This window comes from Cydia fagiglandana, chromosome 12, assembly GCF_963556715.1.
Source record: "Cydia fagiglandana chromosome 12, ilCydFagi1.1, whole genome shotgun sequence".
NCBI lineage: Eukaryota > Metazoa > Arthropoda > Insecta > Lepidoptera > Tortricidae > Cydia > Cydia fagiglandana.
The window spans coordinates 8,912,279-8,935,205 of record NC_085943.1 but is presented as its reverse complement, the minus strand read 5'-3'; the positions used below and the strand labels follow the sequence as shown (position 1 = coordinate 8,935,205).

Genomic DNA, 22,927 nt, shown 5'->3' with positions numbered 1-22,927 from the left:
AAAAAATGATGTCTAATATAAAATTAGTGCCCTGCTCATAGTAAACTAGCGCCATCTATTGGCTCATGGCAAAGTTACAAGTTTAAAACATTATTACTATTTATTACACCATGTAGAAGCAAAATGGTAATGTTTTGTTATCAAATATCAATAATCATCACATCACGCTTTAAAAATATGTTTTGTGTGTTTTATTTTATGTCTTCATGTAATGCATTTTTATGGGCTATCTCAATGATGGTGATAAAAATTAAAAATATATCATGTTTATGATTAGCCAAAAGGCTGATCTTTTAACGCGAAAGAAGAATGCGTGATTGAAAGCAGGCCGTGTACTCTGATTATAGTGTGATGGCAGTGAATTTAAACTAAATGGGGAAAAGTGGATTTGACTTGAGCAGCGATATATGCAAGAATATTTTTAAACAAATAATAACGTCATGCTGATAACAATATTCGGTTGTATCGTCGCCAACGCCCATCCCACGTTGAATACACCGGTTCTCGTCCGATCACCGAAGTTAAGCAACGTCGGGCGAGGTCAGTACTTGGATGGGTGACCGCCTGGGAACACCTCGTGTCGTTGGCTTTTTGCTATTTTTTTCAATACCTTCCTTATGCAATGGGGTGCTTACCCTTTTGTATAAGTAGGGTAAATATAGGGAGTCTGGCTCAAATAGGTGAATATGTTTAGGGCCCATTTCCGGGGTTGTTTTGTATCGGTACATGTTCTGTATTACATGTGATGTAGCTCACTTAATGGGCAATTGAAACAGCTCACTTTGAATATATGTTTCCATACAAGATTGTTAGTTTATTAAGGTAAATGTAAGACGACTACCCCAATTATAGGTATTTACTCATATGATTGGTAGGTATGTATTTCTGCACTTGTTTTGTTATCAGTACATGTTCCGTGTTATGATATCTTTGTGGTTTTCCTGTACTCGCGGGCAATTATAAAATAATTAATTTCGAATACTTATTTCCATACCAGATGCTCTGTTTTTGTTGCGTTCAAGTGTATTTGTTTTAATCAAATATAGCGTGGGAGTGATTTGACCTATTCTGTTATCAGTTACTACAGCATATTTTATTCGCTATTATCTAATTGCGTAATTGGGTCACTTGTTCCTCTATTTGCATCGGATGTGTGTTTTAACAATTTATTGTCTTCATTATTTTATAGACTAGCAAACACTGCGAACGGTTAAATTAAAATAAATAGTAAAAATGGATTACGCTATTGAATTATGTGTTAGATTATGGTTCAACAACGAGGGCATTACGTACAATTATAAACGTACAGGGCAAGGAACAGAAAATAACATCCTATTTATTTCGAGCGTCGAGGCGCTCGCCCCCCGACATCGACATTAAGAAATGGAGTGCGGCGCGGAAGGAGCGGAAAAAGGTTCTGGAGGAGCAGCTAGCTGAGCATCCGGCAGTGACGTTACACTCGGATTACCACGCGGAGGGGATCCGGCAGGAGATATTAGTTAAATATCAAATTAGGACATTCCTTGCAGTGCCGTGCAAACAAACAACAACCATATGGAAAGAAGGGGCCATATGGTTCGTGGAAGTGAAAAATCCCCTAATAACGAAGAAACTCTATGTGTTTGTAGACTTTTAGTGGGTGTGTTGTGTATAATTAAAATAAAAGCGTAAGAGTTTTTTAGCATTTATTTATTTTATAATGTCCCCATGCTAGCGTTTTGATACCGTCATCTAAGATGAATCTCTTTTCATCTCTGCCGCAGAGAATTTTTTTTCTTTTAATTTGAGTAAACACGTTATGCTTATCACTAATCAAGTTATACAAGTCATCATACAGCGGTTTTTGGCTTAAATCTAAACATTTGTAATATTTATTAAAATTTAATCGCCTGACAGCAGCAGCGCTAACACCTTTATTCTTTTTAATACACTTTCTTTTATTGTCTTTGGTGTATTCGTCTAATACATAAGCATACATTTTCGATCTTAATGCTACAAATTCTCTCACAATTATACCTTTGTTTTCATCTTTCATCACGCCTACGACTTTTTTATTTACCTGTGCTAACCCATATACATTATTTTCCGGAAGGTCTGAAGTGTCAAATCTACTTTGTAAGTCTGGCTTAATGTCTTCATAAAAGTTCTTTGTTTTTATATCATAAACAAAAGAATCGGTGTCAGTGTATAACAGCTTCACATTTTCACCATACTTAGGTAGGATATAATCATAATGAAAATTGTACATTAAACTTTTACTTAATTCTAGCACAGTAAAACCAACATAAATGGGTTTGTTATAGACAATTCTAGATTTCTTTAACTGCACTGCCACTAGCTCTTCGGAGAAAATAGAAGCGCTGTGGAAGTTTGGTTTTGAAATATAACGTTCAAGGCCATATTTACATTTTCTTCCTGTTTTTACACTATTCCAACGGGTACACAACTTCACATCGACCCTTTTCTCAACATTTTCAATTGTTTTTCCAAATATAGAGTTATTCATCAGTTTAAAAAAATCCTTTTCAAAAGTGTTTTTCGCCTCTGTTCTCATTTGTGAATTCAAATCAATGTATGATTTTAACCAAGGTGATTGATTGAAAGTGAGTACTCTGTGAATTTTCTTACATATCAAACCTTTTTCAATACACTGTTTGAGGTTAGCGCAGTGTATGACGTATTTGAATTTATTATCTAAAGTAAGTAATAACTTTTTAATTTTGCCCTCAAATGGTATTTTTGTTTCGGCACAGAAAGGATAATCATTGTGATAATCATGTAATATGGATGGATACTCTAAGTCAACTTCTAATATATATCCAATATCAGAATCTATCTCATGTGACAATACATCAAACTGCTTAATCTCTTCTTCACTCATCCACCTGAAGTTATTGATTGGGAGTGGACGTCGCATAGCATCACCGTAAAGATTGTTTATATCTAAATATATGATAAAACTGCTATCCTGGTTGACGTCATAGTCTTCCATAAATTTATTATTAGCTTTACCGTAACGATTAGACGCCTGGCTAAGACCACCTCTAATACCTTTCTTTATAAATTGAATAATTTCGTAGTCGGTAAGCAATTCAAGACATACATTAGTATGCTTTAACATTGCATCCCAACTCAAACCTGGAGCTGTGACATATTGGCAAGGATCTAGTTGGTAAGTATCTATACACACCTGACGAAAGTTTTCAAAGACTTCTGCTAACAGCAAAACATCTGTTTTGAGTTATAGATCAGCGTACTCTCCGAGGGACTTTATGTTGAATTCGCGCCATACATTCTGCGCGTGTTGATAATCTTCAATGGAGACGCGTGAGTCGGTGAGTTTATTATAGAATGCGGAAGGCTCGGGTAATGAAGTTTCTTCTAACTTGTCCCAGTCGCTAACATACTCATAAGGGAAAACCCCTTTGCGTGTTAACAGTTTCATATGTTTGTCTTGTTCGCTTTGATCGTGAGACGGCAAGAAATTCGGTAGTATCTTGAACTGTTCGCGTGAAAGGTTTTTGACTAATTTATCCAAGCTACTCGACATAAATTTATACGAGTCTATAAATCTTAGCGCGTAATCACCAATTCGCTTATCGATTGAAATGTATTTTTCCTTGTTGATGGGGATGCAATCCAAGTTTCCATCGGCCTTGGCCAATTCTTTAATGAACAAATGGCAATCGTAGCCACTCAGATTATGGAAGATGACCGGTATAAACTTTGCTATTTTAAAATTTAGATTACACGCGTTATGTGCTTTTCCCCTAACTTCACCTGTCAAGTGACAATGATCAGTCACGTGAACCTCATCTTTGTCTATTGTTTTACTGCAGATGTGGCAAATGTTGGGGGCAACACCCCCATCATCCGAGCTATTATTCTTTATAGGTATGACTTTTTGCAAAACTTCTATAATCCTCCCCGCGTCTTCATAAATGCATTGTATGAATCTCTCGACACAGTCTTCACCGCGATAAATAACAAATTTTGATTGGTTCTTATCAAAATCGCAATGAAGATAATAAGAAAAACTACACGGCACGTGTTTGTGGGTGTTATAAGTAGTAGCGGTAGTATCGCTGTTTCTATCTAAGGGAACTAAAATTGACTCAAAGTCAGCATAAATTACGAATGGTACTTTCATCATATTTTTAAAGTTTTGAAAACGCAAAATTTTGTCACCTTCCTTAGGTAGCTCTATTAGCGAATGTCCACAACCGATCGTCTTGTGAAGTTCAAGTTTGCTTTCACTCGGGAAGTGTTGTAGACATCCACGGCATAGCCAAATTTTATTTTTAGATTGAGTTATTTGCGAGCGCACTAAGCGACATAAGTTCTTGATCCAACAATAATGCGACAATGTCCCCTTCTCATAATACAATAAATCCACATAACGTTCATAAGATACTTCCGAAATTCTTAAAGGTACAATTATCAAATCTCCGCCGTCCTTTTTAGAATTCTTTTTCTTAGAGTCAATACCGTACACATTCACACTGATCTTGTTTAATTTTTCAAACTTTTTAATACCTAAATGGCAAACCGGGAGTTCTATACCGTTAATTTGTAAAACGTCCTCATGGCGTGGGTACGAGGAGGGTCGATCACAATTTTTGTCCACAGGATATAGGGCGCTAACAATAGCCCAAAAAAAGCACTTATTATCACTATTTTTCACATTGACACACGCTTTTTTCACTTGCACTGCTTTCGGGAGGGGTATGTATGATGATCCTTTGAGCGGTTGATATTTGTTGATGTTGACTTCGATAAACTCAATTTTTTCAAGCGACCAGCCGCTGTCACGCTCTTGAAAATCTTCGCACTTTTTTAAAATGCATAAAGTGATATGTTCATAGAACGATGGGAAATCTACAGCATCCATATGTAGAGACACATTTTGAGTATTAAATGACTTCAAATCACGTATTATTTCCCCTTCGGGGTCGGTCTTCATAAAAGTACAAAATAGTTCCAGGTTCACTTTTACATGTTTGTGGATTTTTAATTCGATATCAATCACTTTCTTTATCGTATCTTTAATATGTAACAAGTACATTTTAGGATCCAATATTTTTGAGCTCCCATTAATTCGGTAACTCACAATTCTACATCTGAAGGCACTATTCACAATGTATACGGCGCAATCCTTAGATTTTTCTTGAGTACACAGTAACTTATGACGTTTAGTTCTCGAATGAGCTATGAGACGGTTTGATAAAATATCTTCATTACAAAAGCCACAATGATATGAGGATGACATGGTGCGCGATGTGTGCGTATGGTTCAAACAAAGGTTGGTTTGTATATAAGTATGAGCGAGCACATCACCTCACTTTTATAACCTAATTTTTTTTAAAAAAAAGGTACCTAACCATTTTGTGGTCAGAGCTGATAAGGGTTTCTATGCTAAAATAAATAGGCCATTTTTTTTCTTAATCAATAATTTATTTTAATAAACCGCTAACATTTACCATTGGGTTGGCGCTGCTGCTGCCCAAGTGTTCTCCACACTTGTTAAGAGGCATTGTGAAAGTGAATAATGGAGGATACCCTCAGCCATATTTATATAGATCAGATAGAGTACCTAGCCTACATGAACAGATAACTGATCTACTTAAAACAGGTAACCGATCGGATGAACAGGTTTCCTAACGGGAGAACAGGGTCTGTTTCCTTGGATCCTGTTTCTTACTTTAAAATTATACCACCCTCAGTCAGTTCCTCAACTATCGCGTTTATCTCGTTAGCATGGGAGGTGTTACCGGCACTCTGCGATGCGACCAAAAGCTGTAAACGGCTAACCGGTTCGTTTGGATCATCCCAATAGATATAATCAGTTTTCGGATAAAACGTTTTAGTAGTCAATATATCGCTTCTACGAGGGTTCAAACATCCACCTTCTTTATGTCGCTTAGATTCTTGCGAATGCTTAATGAAAAGTTTATACTTTAAACTTTTGTCACCGCTCAGTTGACCGTTTGGTGTGAATCCTCTACGGTGAGCGTTTGTAATGTCTAAAATCGTATTATAATCCTTTACATCGTCTTTCGAAATTATATCCTTTTTTGGTATTTTTTGAAAGATAAGTTCACCTAGCCCAGGTGTCATTTTGAAGGTTGAATCTTTAATATGTATCAAATCATCGATTATTTTAATTTGACTATCTCCAATATACATTTTATTTTCTTTGAGATAAACACCGAATGGTATTTTAGAAAAGTGTTTGAGATATTTTTGATAATCGCTTTGATCTAATACACTGCTATGATTATTCCCATCATCATCATCATTATCATCACTCTCGAGAGCTGACTTCATAGTTTCTTCGTCATCATCATCATCATCATCATCATCATAATCCAACTGTTGTACTTTTGTTTGAAGATTATCGTTCCACTTAATCGCTTTACTATGGGGTTCTTCTTCTTCTTCGCTTTTTATCAGATATTTCCTTTTACGTGATTGTGGTGTTGGTAATGGTGTGGAGGTTTTTTTTATTAACATGGGAGGATGACGATGAGGGGTGTTATTCATTAATAGCGCTGGTGCTGGTTCACCATTTTCATTGTCATTATTACCCTTAGATTCTAACGCTTTAGTCATTAAAACGTTGAGCGGTTTTGTAATCGGTTCAAAGGTTTGAGCCAGAGATGTGTCAAGAGATGACTTATCTGCCCGCAATGCCTTTACTTTTTTCTTTACACTCTCAATGGAATCTACCAGTTTCCGTTTCAACTTTTTATTACCAAACATATTTCCTTTTTGATGTATGTGCTGTTGTTGTTGTTGTTGTTGTTGTTGATAAACAAATTAAAAAAAAGAGGTTGTTCCTCAGTAGCCGACAACATAAAACTGATAATAAACCGGAGATGACGCTCAACTTTATACAATAATAAAAACGTCAAATCCTTTACGATATCGACCCTTATTAATTTCTCTCTCTTTGTCGATTGTTAAAAAAGTGTACTTTTTCTCCCAACACTCACGGCAAACTTCCTTAAACTTTTCCCAACTCATATCGGTGTTCACGTGATCATCATAGGCATGTTTTAAATTCAACTCGTCCTGTTTAAATAGCAATATGAGATTGGCATTATCACGTACCAATTGTTTAGGTATCCTACTGTATGTCTGACACAAGTAGAAACAATCTAACCAACGATGACGTCCCATTGCAAAATACTGACGAATGGCATCTTGATCTTCCAACGCTACATCATCAAACACGATGACGCTGTCTTCCGAGGCTTCCGCCGGTGGGACAACTTGACTCTTATCATTGTATGTGTGAAACGGTATGTCACCCGCCCGCTCTAAAACTTTACTCAGAAACTTGTATTTCGGTTGGTTTAATGATTTCGAATAAAGATAAACATTATGAAACTTTATACCGTTCGGATCTAAAAGTAGAGACAACAGGACATTAGTCTTGCCACAGTTGGAGGGTCCACAGATGAGACATCTAATATTGTTTGCCAACAACGATCCATGTTTGAAGACACGGGTTACAGCTGCCGCCGCTGCTGCTTTTGTAGATTGATTACTACATAGTTCCACATAATCATCTGACGTAGTCCAATCTTTTACCGTAAGCGACGTGTTTTGTTTTTTAAGTTTCATTTTATTGTGATCTATTAAATCTTAAAGACGTGTATATATATATATACACGGACACACATACACGCATACATATATATATGTACTTGCAAACATATCATCATCATCATCATCATTATCATCATCTACATCATTACAAGAATTAAATGAAGAACAGCAGCAGCAGCAGCAGCGGTAACAACAACAGCGGCCGGAGACGGAGTCGAAGCGGGAGACGGAGCTCGAGATTGAGCTAGATCTAGATACGGAGACGGTTCTAGAGCTAGATATGGAGACGGAGATCCTCAAACTCCACCTCCAGCTCCGTTTCCGTCTCCATCTCAAGCTCCGTCTCCGTCTCCGTCTCCATATCTAGCTCTAGAACCGTCTCCGTATCTAGATCTAGCTCAATCTCGAGCTCCGTCTCCCGCTTCGACTCCGTCTCCGGCCGCTGTTGTTGTTACCGCTGCTGCTGCTGCTGCTGTTCTTCATTTAATTCTTGTAATGATGTAGATGATGATAATGATGATGATGATGATGATATGTTTGCAAGTACATATATATATGTATGCGTGTATGTGTGTCCGTGTATATATATATATACACGTCTTTAAGATTTAATAGATCACAATAAAATGAAACTTAAAAAACAAAACACGTCGCTTACGGTAAAAGATTGGACTACGTCAGATGATTATGTGGAACTATGTAGTAATCAATCTACAAAAGCAGCAGCGGCGGCAGCTGTAACCCGTGTCTTCAAACATGGATCGTTGTTGGCAAACAATATTAGATGTCTCATCTGTGGACCCTCCAACTGTGGCAAGACTAATGTCCTGTTGTCTCTACTTTTAGATCCGAACGGTATAAAGTTTCATAATGTTTATCTTTATTCGAAATCATTAAACCAACCGAAATACAAGTTTCTGAGTAAAGTTTTAGAGCGGGCGGGTGACATACCGTTTCACACATACAATGATAAGAGTCAAGTTGTCCCACCGGCGGAAGCCTCGGAAGACAGCGTCATCGTGTTTGATGATGTAGCGTTGGAAGATCAAGATGCCATTCGTCAGTATTTTGCAATGGGACGTCATCGTTGGTTAGATTGTTTCTACTTGTGTCAGACATACAGTAGGATACCTAAACAATTGGTACGTGATAATGCCAATCTCATATTGCTATTTAAACAGGACGAGTTGAATTTAAAACATGCCTATGATGATCACGTGAACACCGATATGAGTTGGGAAAAGTTTAAGGAAGTTTGCCGTGAGTGTTGGGAGAAAAAGTACACTTTTTTAACAATCGACAAAGAGAGAGAAATTAATAAGGGTCGATATCGTAAAGGATTTGACGTTTTTATTATTGTATAAAGTTGAGCGTCATCTCCGGTTTATTATCAGTTTTATGTTGTCGGCTACTGAGGAACAACCTCTTTTTTTTAATTTGTTTATCAACAACAACAACAACAACAACAACAGCACATACATCAAAAAGGAAATATGTTTGGTAATAAAAAGTTGAAACGGAAACTGGTAGATTCCATTGAGAGTGTAAAGAAAAAAGTAAAGGCATTGCGGGCAGATAAGTCATCTCTTGACACATCTCTGGCTCAAACCTTTGAACCGATTACAAAACCGCTCAACGTTTTAATGACTAAAGCGTTAGAATCTAAGGGTAATAATGACAATGAAAATGGTGAACCAGCACCAGCGCTATTAATGAATAACACCCCTCATCGTCATCCTCCCATGTTAATAAAAAAAACCTCCACACCATTACCAACACCACAATCACGTAAAAGGAAATATCTGATAAAAAGCGAAGAAGAAGAAGAACCCCATAGTAAAGCGATTAAGTGGAACGATAATCTTCAAACAAAAGTACAACAGTTGGATTATGATGATGATGATGATGATGATGATGACGAAGAAACTATGAAGTCAGCTCTCGAGAGTGATGATAATGATGATGATGATGGGAATAATCATAGCAGTGTATTAGATCAAAGCGATTATCAAAAATATCTCAAACACTTTTCTAAAATACCATTCGGTGTTTATCTCAAAGAAAATAAAATGTATATTGGAGATAGTCAAATTAAAATAATCGATGATTTGATACATATTAAAGATTCAACCTTCAAAATGACACCTGGGCTAGGTGAACTTATCTTTCAAAAAATACCAAAAAAGGATATAATTTCGAAAGACGATGTAAAGGATTATAATACGATTTTAGACATTACAAACGCTCACCGTAGAGGATTCACACCAAACGGTCAACTGAGCGGTGACAAAAGTTTAAAGTATAAACTTTTCATTAAGCATTCGCAAGAATCTAAGCGACATAAAGAAGGTGGATGTTTGAACCCTCGTAGAAGCGATATATTGACTACTAAAACGTTTTATCCGAAAACTGATTATATCTATTGGGATGATCCAAACGAACCGGTTAGCCGTTTACAGCTTTTGGTCGCATCGCAGAGTGCCGGTAACACCTCCCATGCTAACGAGATAAACGCGATAGTTGAGGAACTGACTGAGGGTGGTATAATTTTAAAGTAAGAAACAGGATCCAAGGAAACAGACCCTGTTCTCCCGTTAGGAAACCTGTTCATCCGATCGGTTACCTGTTTTAAGTAGATCAGTTATCTGTTCATGTAGGCTAGGTACTCTATCTGATCTATATAAATATGGCTGAGGGTATCCTCCATTATTCACTTTCACAATGCCTCTTAACAAGTGTGGAGAACACTTGGGCAGCAGCAGCGCCAACCCAATGGTAAATGTTAGCGGTTTATTAAAATAAATTATTGATTAAGAAAAAAAATGGCCTATTTATTTTAGCATAGAAACCCTTATCAGCTCTGACCACAAAATGGTTAGGTACCTTTTTTTAAAAAAAAATTAGGTTATAAAAGTGAGGTGATGTGCTCGCTCATACTTATATACAAACCAACCTTTGTTTGAACCATACGCACACATCGCGCACCATGTCATCCTCATATCATTGTGGCTTTTGTAATGAAGATATTTTATCAAACCGTCTCATAGCTCATTCGAGAACTAAACGTCATAAGTTACTGTGTACTCAAGAAAAATCTAAGGATTGCGCCGTATACATTGTGAATAGTGCCTTCAGATGTAGAATTGTGAGTTACCGAATTAATGGGAGCTCAAAAATATTGGATCCTAAAATGTACTTGTTACATATTAAAGATACGATAAAGAAAGTGATTGATATCGAATTAAAAATCCACAAACATGTAAAAGTGAACCTGGAACTATTTTGTACTTTTATGAAGACCGACCCCGAAGGGGAAATAATACGTGATTTGAAGTCATTTAATACTCAAAATGTGTCTCTACATATGGATGCTGTAGATTTCCCATCGTTCTATGAACATATCACTTTATGCATTTTAAAAAAGTGCGAAGATTTTCAAGAGCGTGACAGCGGCTGGTCGCTTGAAAAAATTGAGTTTATCGAAGTCAACATCAACAAATATCAACCGCTCAAAGGATCATCATACATACCCCTCCCGAAAGCAGTGCAAGTGAAAAAAGCGTGTGTCAATGTGAAAAATAGTGATAATAAGTGCTTTTTTTGGGCTATTGTTAGCGCCCTATATCCTGTGGACAAAAATTGTGATCGACCCTCCTCGTACCCACGCCATGAGGACGTTTTACAAATTAACGGTATAGAACTCCCGGTTTGCCATTTAGGTATTAAAAAGTTTGAAAAATTAAACAAGATCAGTGTGAATGTGTACGGTATTGACTCTAAGAAAAAGAATTCTAAAAAGGACGGCGGAGATTTGATAATTGTACCTTTAAGAATTTCGGAAGTATCTTATGAACGTTATGTGGATTTATTGTATTATGAGAAGGGGACATTGTCGCATTATTGTTGGATCAAGAACTTATGTCGCTTAGTGCGCTCGCAAATAACTCAATCTAAAAATAAAATTTGGCTATGCCGTGGATGTCTACAACACTTCCCGAGTGAAAGCAAACTTGAACTTCACAAGACGATCGGTTGTGGACATTCGCTAATAGAGCTACCTAAGGAAGGTGACAAAATTTTGCGTTTTCAAAACTTTAAAAATATGATGAAAGTACCATTCGTAATTTATGCTGACTTTGAGTCAATTTTAGTTCCCTTAGATAGAAACAGCGATACTACCGCTACTACTTATAACACCCACAAACACGTGCCGTGTAGTTTTTCTTATTATCTTCATTGCGATTTTGATAAGAACCAATCAAAATTTGTTATTTATCGCGGTGAAGACTGTGTCGAGAGATTCATACAATGCATTTATGAAGACGCGGGGAGGATTATAGAAGTTTTGCAAAAAGTCATACCTATAAAGAATAATAGCTCGGATGATGGGGGTGTTGCCCCCAACATTTGCCACATCTGCAGTAAAACAATAGACAAAGATGAGGTTCACGTGACTGATCATTGTCACTTGACAGGTGAAGTTAGGGGAAAAGCACATAACGCGTGTAATCTAAATTTTAAAATAGCAAAGTTTATACCGGTCATCTTCCATAATCTGAGTGGCTACGATTGCCATTTGTTCATTAAAGAATTGGCCAAGGCCGATGGAAACTTGGATTGCATCCCCATCAACAAGGAAAAATACATTTCAATCGATAAGCGAATTGGTGATTACGCGCTAAGATTTATAGACTCGTATAAATTTATGTCGAGTAGCTTGGATAAATTAGTCAAAAACCTTTCACGCGAACAGTTCAAGATACTACCGAATTTCTTGCCGTCTCACGATCAAAGCGAACAAGACAAACATATGAAACTGTTAACACGCAAAGGGGTTTTCCCTTATGAGTATGTTAGCGACTGGGACAAGTTAGAAGAAACTTCATTACCCGAGCCTTCCGCATTCTATAATAAACTCACCGACTCACGCGTCTCCATTGAAGATTATCAACACGCGCAGAATGTATGGCGCGAATTCAACATAAAGTCCCTCGGAGAGTACGCTGATCTATACCTCAAAACAGATGTTTTGCTGTTAGCAGAAGTCTTTGAAAACTTTCGTCAGGTGTGTATAGATACTTACCAACTAGATCCTTGCCAATATGTCACAGCTCCAGGTTTGAGTTGGGATGCAATGTTAAAGCATACTAATGTATGTCTTGAATTGCTTACCGACTACGAAATTATTCAATTTATAAAGAAAGGTATTAGAGGTGGTCTTAGCCAGGCGTCTAATCGTTACGGTAAAGCTAATAATAAATTTATGGAAGACTATGACGTCAACCAGGATAGCAGTTTTATCATATATTTAGATATAAACAATCTTTACGGTGATGCTATGCGACGTCCACTCCCAATCAATAACTTCAGGTGGATGAGTGAAGAAGAGATTAAGCAGTTTGATGTATTGTCACATGAGATAGATTCTGATATTGGATATATATTAGAAGTTGACTTAGAGTATCCATCCATATTACATGATTATCACAATGATTATCCTTTCTGTGCCGAAACAAAAATACCATTTGAGGGCAAAATTAAAAAGTTATTACTTACTTTAGATAATAAATTCAAATACGTCATACACTGCGCTAACCTCAAACAGTGTATTGAAAAAGGTTTGATATGTAAGAAAATTCACAGAGTACTCACTTTCAATCAATCACCTTGGTTAAAATCATACATTGATTTGAATTCACAAATGAGAACAGAGGCGAAAAACACTTTTGAAAAGGATTTTTTTAAACTGATGAATAACTCTATATTTGGAAAAACAATTGAAAATGTTGAGAAAAGGGTCGATGTGAAGTTGTGTACCCGTTGGAATAGTGTAAAAACAGGAAGAAAATGTAAATATGGCCTTGAACGTTATATTTCAAAACCAAACTTCCACAGCGCTTCTATTTTCTCCGAAGAGCTAGTGGCAGTGCAGTTAAAGAAATCTAGAATTGTCTATAACAAACCCATTTATGTTGGTTTTACTGTGCTAGAATTAAGTAAAAGTTTAATGTACAATTTTCATTATGATTATATCCTACCTAAGTATGGTGAAAATGTGAAGCTGTTATACACTGACACCGATTCTTTTGTTTATGATATAAAAACAAAGAACTTTTATGAAGACATTAAGCCAGACTTACAAAGTAGATTTGACACTTCAGACCTTCCGGAAAATAATGTATATGGGTTAGCACAGGTAAATAAAAAAGTCGTAGGCGTGATGAAAGATGAAAACAAAGGTATAATTGTGAGAGAATTTGTAGCATTAAGATCGAAAATGTATGCTTATGTATTAGACGAATACACCAAAGACAATAAAAGAAAGTGTATTAAAAAGAATAAAGGTGTTAGCGCTGCTGCTGTCAGGCGATTAAATTTTAATAAATATTACAAATGTTTAGATTTAAGCCAAAAACCGCTGTATGATGACTTGTATAACTTGATTAGTGATAAGCATAACGTGTTTACTCAAATTAAAAGAAAAAAAATTCTCTGCGGCAGAGATGAAAAGAGATTCATCTTAGATGACGGTATCAAAACGCTAGCATGGGGACATTATAAAATAAATAAATGCTAAAAAACTCTTACGCTTTTATTTTAATTATACACAACACACCCACTAAAAGTCTACAAACACATAGAGTTTCTTCGTTATTAGGGGATTTTTCACTTCCACGAACCATATGGCCCCTTCTTTCCATATGGTTGTTGTTTGTTTGCACGGCACTGCAAGGAATGTCCTAATTTGATATTTAACTAATATCTCCTGCCGGATCCCCTCCGCGTGGTAATCCGAGTGTAACGTCACTGCCGGATGCTCAGCTAGCTGCTCCTCCAGAACCTTTTTCCGCTCCTTCCGCGCCGCACTCCATTTCTTAATGTCGATGTCGGGGGGCGAGCGCCTCGACGCTCGAAATAAATAGGATGTTATTTTCTGTTCCTTGCCCTGTACGTTTATAATTGTACGTAATGCCCTCGTTGTTGAACCATAATCTAACACATAATTCAATAGCGTAATCCATTTTTACTATTTATTTTAATTTAACCGTTCGCAGTGTTTGCTAGTCTATAAAATAATGAAGACAATAAATTGTTAAAACACACATCCGATGCAAATAGAGGAACAAGTGACCCAATTACGCAATTAGATAATAGCGAATAAAATATGCTGTAGTAACTGATAACAGAATAGGTCAAATCACTCCCACGCTATATTTGATTAAAACAAATACACTTGAACGCAACAAAAACAGAGCATCTGGTATGGAAATAAGTATTCGAAATTAATTATTTTATAATTGCCCGCGAGTACAGGAAAACCACAAAGATATCATAACACGGAACATGTACTGATAACAAAACAAGTGCAGAAATACATACCTACCAATCATATGAGTAAATACCTATAATTGGGGTAGTCGTCTTACATTTACCTTAATAAACTAACAATCTTGTATGGAAACATATATTCAAAGTGAGCTGTTTCAATTGCCCATTAAGTGAGCTACATCACATGTAATACAGAACATGTACCGATACAAAACAACCCCGGAAATGGGCCCTAAACATATTCACCTATTTGAGCCAGACTCCCTATATTTACCCTACTTGTATATTTATAAAACTTGACTGTTCATGTGTCCACTTTGGTATTTTTTTTTTGAAGATTGTTGGATCGATTTTTTTTTATTATGCGTATTACTAAAGCTCCATTTTAAATTGTAATACTTTATTTAAAAACAAATCAAAAAATTTATTGTAGGTAATACACAAAAACATTTTCAGGGGTGCTAAGATTATCCTAATTATGTACAATTTGACAAAGTGTAGGTACCTCAGCTAAGAAATATATTATATCAGGTTGCTCTGGTTCCTACACTAGGCTCAGCCTGTCTCGTAGGTAACCCAGACTCAAGTGAGTTTATACAATTGAAATTTAAAGCCAAGGAAGAGGAAATACTAACAGATACCAGGAAGAGGAAATACAGTTTAATGCTGCGTTTAAAAACTGGCGAGTATTTTTGACGCAGCAGTCTTATATTATGTGCGCAAAATGAGGCACTAAACTATAGTATAAAACAATGCCGAACAACTTATTCTTATCATAATGACTAATTTAGTTACATACAATTTACCGCTATGACGTCATATTTCTGATCAGGATAATATTATTCAGTTGTATTGTCGCCAACGTCCACACCACGTTGAATACACCGGTTCTCGTCCGATCACCGAAGTTAAGCAACGTCGGGCGAGGTCAGTACTTGGATGGGTGACCGCCTGGGAACACCTCGTGTCGTTGGCTTTTTGCTATTTTTTTCAATACCTTCCTTATGCAATGGGGTGCTTACCCTTTTGTATATTTATAAAACTTGACTGTTCATGTGTCCACTTTGGTATTTTTTTTTTGAAGATTGTTGGATCGATTTTTTTTTATTATGCGTATTACTAAAGCTCCATTTTAAATTGTAATACTTTATTTAAAAACAAATCAAAAAATTTATTGTAGGTAATACACAAAAACATTTTCAGGGGTGCTAAGATTATCCTAATTATGTACAATTTGACAAAGTGTAGGTACCTCAGCTAAGAACTACATTATATCAGGTTGCTCTGGTTCCTACACTGGGCTCAGCCTGTCTCGTAGGTAACCCAGACTCAAGTGAGTTTATACAATTGAAATTTAAAGCCAAGGAAGAGGAAATACTAACAGATACCAGGAAGAGGAAATACAGTTTAATGCTGCGTTTAAAAACTGGCGAGTATTTTTGACGCAGCAGTCTTATATTATGTGCGCAAAATGAGGCACTAAACTATAGTTCTTCTATAAAACAATGCCGAACAACTTATTCTTATCATAATGACTAATTTAGTTACATACAATTTACCGCTATGACGTCATATTTCTGATCAGGATAATATTATTCAGTTGTATTGTCGCCAACGTCCATACCACGTTGAATACACCGGTTCTCGTCCGATCACCGAAGTTAAGCAACGTCGGGCGAGGTCAGTACTTGGATGGGTGACCGCCTGGGAACACCTCGTGTCGTTGGCTTTTTGCTTCTATTTTGCAGAGATTGATAACACTGGTCCACTTTCATTTTCAGCTAGGTAGTTTGCACCAATCAAATTACAAAGTTATTCATTGTACGAGTTGTAGGTTTCGTATCATGTTAATCTTAAATACCTGTGTATCTTTTTTGAATATGTACATAGCCTAACAGAAAACTGAACAGACAGTGACATTGAAATGTAAATAACTATGACGTCATTTTTCCGATCTGGATGTCAATATTCAGTTATTCTGTCGCCAACGTCCATACCACGTTGAATACACCGGTTCTCGTCCGATCACCGAAGTTAAGCAACGTCGGGCGAGGTCAGTACTTGGATGGGTGACCGCCTGGGAACACCTCGTGTCGTTGGCTTTTTTGTATCCTTATTCTAAAATCATCAAGTAACTCTTAATATTTTTTTTGTTCTTTCTCTTTGGGCCCGACCCATGAATAGTGAAAGTCACAAAGAAAACATCCAGTATAGGCAAATATCTTCTTAAATTAATCACTACAGAATATTTATTCTACATAATATGTAAAACGAGGCACAAATCTACAGTTTTGTATTTTCCCTAGGACGCAAATCGAGAACAAAACCTTTTCCTATCAGAATTACTAATGATAGTAAACCTCAGAAAAGTCTGGAGTCTGTGATATACGTATCTTCCGCTTCACTTGCTTAGTTCATTTTTATTATTATTACATAAATTCGCAAAACATAATACAAAGCAACATTCAACATTGATAAGAAAATGTTGCGCACTAAAGATATTTTTAAAACATTTACAGCGCCATCTGACCTTAGTTTTGAGCTTTATCCTCATTTAGTTAAATGCTTTCATGATCATGACGTCATATATCTGATCCGAATAACGAAATTCAGTTGTATTGTCGCCAACGTCCATCCCACGTTGAATCCACCGGTTCTCGTCCGATCACCGAAGTTAAGCAACGTCGGGCGAGGTCAGTACTTGGATGGGTGACCGCCTGGGAACACCTCGTGTCGTTGGCTTTTTGCTTTATTTTTGAAATGTATTCCTTACGTCGTATCACCAAATGGATGAATTAATTGGCTTTTTTGTTTGAGAAAGTAACTCGATCGTTCTACAGTCATCACCACAACCACACATCGACATTGAAAAGAAAATGTTGAGCACTAAAGATGTTTTTAAACATTTACAGCGCCATCTGACCTTAGTTTTGAGCTTTATCCTCATTTAGTTAAATACTTTCATGATCGTGACGTCATATATCTGATCCGAATAACGAAATTCAGTTGGTCTGTCGCCAACGTCCATACCACGTTGAACACACCGGTTCTCGTCCGATCACCGAAGTTAAGCAACGTCGGGCGAGGTCAGTACTTGGATGGGTGACCGCCTGGGAACACCTCGTGTCGTTGGCTTTTTGCTTCTTTTTTGCAGAGATTGATAACACTGGTCCACTTTCGTTTTCTGCTAGGTAGTTTGCACCAATTAAATTAAAAAGTTATTCATTGTACGAGTTGTAGGTTTCGTATCATGTTAATCTTAAATACCTGTGAATCTTTTTTGTATACAGTGTCATAACATATCTCCAAGAAACATTAGGTCCTACACTCGTCTGTCGTACAAAATATCCATAAAATCGAATATTTAGTACTCAAGATTTTTTTAAACTATCCAAATTGAAAAAAAAAGAAAAGTACTATAAATGCAGTTTTGTTTGATTTTAAAAATAAAGGAATGTCTCCTCTAAGTAAAATGAGTCAGCTTAAGGATTTAAGGTAGTCTCCCTCCAGGGCCCGACTTATCTTTCCACACTGTATGTACATACCCTAACAGAACTGAACAGACATTGACATTGAAATTTAAATAACTATGACGTCATTTTTTCGATCTGGATGTCAATATCCGGTTGTTCTGTCGCCAACGTCCATACCACGTTGAATACACCGGTTCTCGTCCGATCACCGAAGTTAAGCAACGTCGGGCGAGGTCAGTACTTGGATGGGTGACCGCCTGGGAACACCTCGTGTCGTTGGCTTTTTGCTTTATTTTTGCCTCAGAGTAACAGTCATAGAGTCGCACCAAACAAAGTCTGCAGCGGATTTGATAGCCCACGCAGTGTAAGTGTTATGTATACGTCATAATTTCATAGAAATTTGACGTTTAAAATGACACTTGCATTGCGTGGGCTATCAAAATCGCTGCAGACTTTTTACGGTCTGACTTTATATCAAAATGTATTCCTTACGTCGTAGCACTAAATGTATGAATGAATTGGCTTTTTCGTTTGAGAAAGTAACTCGATCGTTTAAGTTTTAGTTTTAAGTTTGCCACCCAAAAGCGATCTAAAAGTCTTAAATTTAGTATTGAATTTACGTTTTTCCAGAAACCACCGGTACTGTCGGCGCGTAGTGCAACTCAACTGGAAATCCGAGCGCAGACGGAGGTGCTGCGGAAGGAAAGCATTCTGAATATAAAAAGCAGCGGCAGTTGTACCAACTTGGAGGATGTGGGCGGCGTGGCGTACACTAACAACACGGCGAGTAATACGTCCAGGTATACAGTATGTGTCTGACCATGGGGCTTTAATTCCAGGGCTTGATTTTACTCGCTAAACTGAGCTACTTTTACTATGGGACTAACCCTAAAATCGGGGAATTTTTTTTGGCTTATCCATAGAAAACGTCGACATCTGATGTATGAAAACGAAATAAATTTTTCGGGATTTCGGGGTTGGTGCCATAATAAAAGTAGCTCAGTTTAGCGAGTAGAATCGAGGCCTGGATTTAAAGCCCGATGGTCAGTAACACCCTGTATACAGTATAAAATACTCGTAGTAAGTATAGAAGTCTGGCAACTTGCATAGGTACAATGCCACGTTTCTCAGTCATCCCGTAATCTAAAAGGGATGAAACACTGTAGTTTGACTTCTTCTCACATTGTTCGGTGAGTTCTGTTTGGTCCCAGTGCAATGTCTGTTAACCCTGTTCCAGGCATAGTACAGTCGCCATCAGATATATCGGAGCAGCCAAGGTGTTCACAAATATCTGAACACGCCTCTCTTGTCAAGGCATTAGAGTGCGCGTTCAGATATTGTGAACACCTTGGCCGCTCCGATATATCTGATGGCGACTGTACAATTTATCGATCACATACGCGCCAATAGATTTTCAGGAATCTGATTTAAAAATGGTTTAAATTATAATGAACTTTCGGAAAATGTGACTTGTCTTCAAATAAATCATTAAAGCTGGATTAATTGAAATAAATTTGGATGTGTTTGGAAAAAAAAATTAGATGAGTGCGGCCTGGAAAAGAACTTTGAAGTAATTTTGGTTACTGCATAATCTTAGAATTCTTAGAGCGCCATCTGTTCAATTGTCAAATCTACTTTTTACTACTAAGCATACAAATTCCCAGTTCCAGATTAACACATTTTGATGCCTTAAGCATTTCCAGAGCATTTGGTTCCCCTATCTCAAAACACATCCATCAGATTCGATCGATTCCTGAAATTTGGCGTAATTCACTGCATATTCGTTTGCCTATGTCCAATGAGTTACTTATCATTCCAGGTACAAGGACGCATCAGGCGCCGCCATTCTCCAAACCAACGAGATAACAGAATTAATACGAAAGATGTGCGATTCCTTCGCGCTCAGTCAAGAGAAACTACTAGCGGCTCGAGAGAAACCACTTACTAGCGACATGCAAGTGCAATGTGAGACGGAGATAGACAAGGGAGACAAGGACGGCGTGCGGGAGGAGAGCGTGGGAGACAAGGAGAGCGTCGGGGAGAAAGAGAGGTAAATAACATATTCACGGTATTCTGATGTATGAGTCGTTCGCGTTCAGCCAAGAGAAACTACTAGTACTAGCGGCTCGAGAGAAACCACTTACTAGCGACATGCAAGTACAGAGCGAGACGGAGATAGACAAGGGTGACAAGGACGGCGTGCGGGAGGAGAGCGTGGTAGACAAGGAGAGCGTCGGGGAGAAAGAGAGGTAAATAACATATTCAGGATATTCAGATGAGTCGTTCGCGTTCAGCCAAGAGAAACTGCTAGCGGCTCCAGAGAAACCACTTACTAGCGACATGCAAGTACAGTGCGAGACGGAGACAGACAAGGGAGACAAGGACGGCGTGCGGGAGGAGAGCTTGGGAGACAAGGAGAGCGTCGGCGAGAAAGAGAAGTAAATAACATATGCACGATATTCAGATGTATGAGTCGTTCGCGTTCAGCCAAGAGAAAGTGATAGCAACTAGGGAGAGACCACTCACTAGCGACATGCAAGTACAGTGCGAGACGGAGACAGACAAGGGAGACAAGGACGGCGTGCGGGAGGAGAGCTTGGGAGACAAGGAGAGCGTCGGCGAGAAAGAGAAGTAAATAACATATGCACGATATTCAGATGTATGAGTCGTTCGCGTTCAGCCAAGAGAAAGTGATAGCAACTAGGGAGAGACCACTCACTAGCGACATGCAAGTACAGTGCGAGACGGAGATAGATAAGGGAGACAAGAACGGCGTGCAGGAAGAGAGCGTGGGAGACAAGGAGAGCGTCGGGGAGAAAGAGAGGTAAATAACATATTCAGGATATTCAGATGAGTGGTTCGCGTTCAGCCAAGAGAAACTACTAGCGACTCGGGAGAGACCACTCACTAGCGACATGCAAGTACAGTGCGAGACGGAGATAGACAAGGAAGACAAGGACGGCGTGTGGGAAGAGAGCGTTGGAGACAAGGAGAGCGTCGGGGAGAAAGAGAAGTAAATAACATATGCACGGTATTCAGATGTATGAGTCGTTCGCGTTCAGCCAAGAGAAAGTGATAGCAACTAGGGAGAGACCACTCACTAGCATGCAACATACTCTCGTCACAGCGAGCGTGGGAGACAAGGAGAGCGTCGGGGAGAAAGAGAGGTAAATAACATATTCAGGATATTCAGATGAGTGGTTCGCGTTCAGCAAAGAGAAACTGCTAGCGATTAGGGAGAGACCACTCACTAGCGACATGCAAGTAGAGTGCGAGACGGAGACAGACAAGGACGGTGTGTGGGAAGAGAGCGTTGGAGACAAGGGTAGCATCGGGTAGAGAGGTAAATAAATTAGTGTGAAGAGAGGTAAAATCGTGCAGTTACATTAGAGGAGTGTCTTTTCAAAAGAACTTATTTTTGTATGGTGTACATAAAGATATAAGCCCTTTTGAAAATACTCTCCTCATTTGTTACTTCATTATTTATGATATAATTATTTTCTTTACCATTTGTTGTTTGTTTGTTGTACTGTTTTTCGTAGGTGTGATAGGAGATGAATAGACTTTCTTAGTCAGTCATCACTGAACAACTACATACAACAGTTAATTTAGTTGAGGTAGTTCTGATACATTTTCATATGACTGTTTCGTTTTAGATATTAGTGAGCAAAATGCACCATAAAAACAAAGGCTTGGTTCTTTTTAGTCCTCCCATTTTAATTTTTTTTACAGTCCCAACTGTGTAACATGAGATTATAGAAAATACTTTATTATTTTCAGAACGCCAATAAAACTAGAGACGAGTAAGAGTGACACTTGCATACGGAACGATAAAGGTAATACAATACCATCGGCGGAAAGTCGCCAGCCTGTCGGTATTCTACAGGTTGCACTTCGGGGAGTGTGCCCAAGAGCTACACGAGCTTATTCCACCGTCCCCATTCTACCATTGGATTTTTAGACGCACGGCCAGTTTCCATCCTTACATGGTAGATATTCCACCAATTCGCACGAAGCGCTTTGCTTCTACTTTCCTTATGCGCACTGCCAAGGAATGGAATTCCTTGCCGGCGTCTATATTTCCGTGTTCTTATAACCCGGCAACCTTCAAATCAAGAGTGAACAGGCACCTTCTGGGCGAGCTCGCTCCATCGTAGGCCACGTCTACGCCTCGGCTAGTCTGTGGCCATGAGTAAGCCCATTCATAATAAAAAAAAAATACGAGTAGGTATAATCTAATTAACATTTATTGACATCTGTAAGCGCCACTTGTCGAACTTCGAGAAGGAGGTCAACCGCCGAATCCAACTCGGTTGGGCAGCGTTCGGGAAACTACGTAATGTCTTTTCGTCCGACATACCTCAGTGCCTCAAGACGAAAGTCTTTAATCAATGCGTGTTACCAGTGATGACATACGGCTCCGAAACGTGGTCTTTCACTATCGGCCTTATCTCAAAATTCAAAGTCGCTCAACGAGCTATGGAGAGGGCTATGCTCGGAGTTTCTCTGTG

The 22,927-nt window shown here is 38.1% G+C and overlaps 1 protein-coding gene and 7 non-coding genes across 8 annotated transcripts in view; all 8 read left to right on the top strand.

Moving 5' to 3' along the window:
* The window catches only part of LOC134669573 (centrosomal protein of 120 kDa-like), a 42,790-nt gene that overhangs the window by 7,744 nt on the left and 12,119 nt on the right, over nucleotides 1–22,927 (top strand). The window contains exons 10-12 of the mRNA XM_063527225.1: nucleotides 19,047–19,216; nucleotides 20,236–20,466; nucleotides 22,197–22,252. Of these exons, the coding sequence (XP_063383295.1) occupies nucleotides 19,047–19,216; nucleotides 20,236–20,466; nucleotides 22,197–22,252 (457 nt within the window). The remainder of the gene's footprint in view (nucleotides 1–19,046; nucleotides 19,217–20,235; nucleotides 20,467–22,196; nucleotides 22,253–22,927) is intronic.
* LOC134669731 (5S ribosomal RNA) lies at nucleotides 471–589 on the top strand. Its single transcript, XR_010098961.1, has one exon. It is a non-coding gene; the product is annotated as a 5S ribosomal RNA (ribosomal RNA).
* LOC134669729 (5S ribosomal RNA) lies at nucleotides 15,801–15,919 on the top strand. Its single transcript, XR_010098959.1, has one exon. It is a non-coding gene; the product is annotated as a 5S ribosomal RNA (ribosomal RNA).
* LOC134669740 (5S ribosomal RNA) lies at nucleotides 16,554–16,672 on the top strand. The gene has a single exon (XR_010098969.1). It is a non-coding gene; the product is annotated as a 5S ribosomal RNA (ribosomal RNA).
* Nucleotides 16,927–17,045, top strand: LOC134669736 (5S ribosomal RNA). Its single transcript, XR_010098965.1, has one exon. It is a non-coding gene; the product is annotated as a 5S ribosomal RNA (ribosomal RNA).
* LOC134669732 (5S ribosomal RNA) lies at nucleotides 17,567–17,685 on the top strand. Its single transcript, XR_010098962.1, has one exon. It is a non-coding gene; the product is annotated as a 5S ribosomal RNA (ribosomal RNA).
* Nucleotides 17,960–18,078, top strand: LOC134669727 (5S ribosomal RNA). Its single transcript, XR_010098957.1, has one exon. It is a non-coding gene; the product is annotated as a 5S ribosomal RNA (ribosomal RNA).
* Nucleotides 18,580–18,698, top strand: LOC134669725 (5S ribosomal RNA). The gene has a single exon (XR_010098955.1). It is a non-coding gene; the product is annotated as a 5S ribosomal RNA (ribosomal RNA).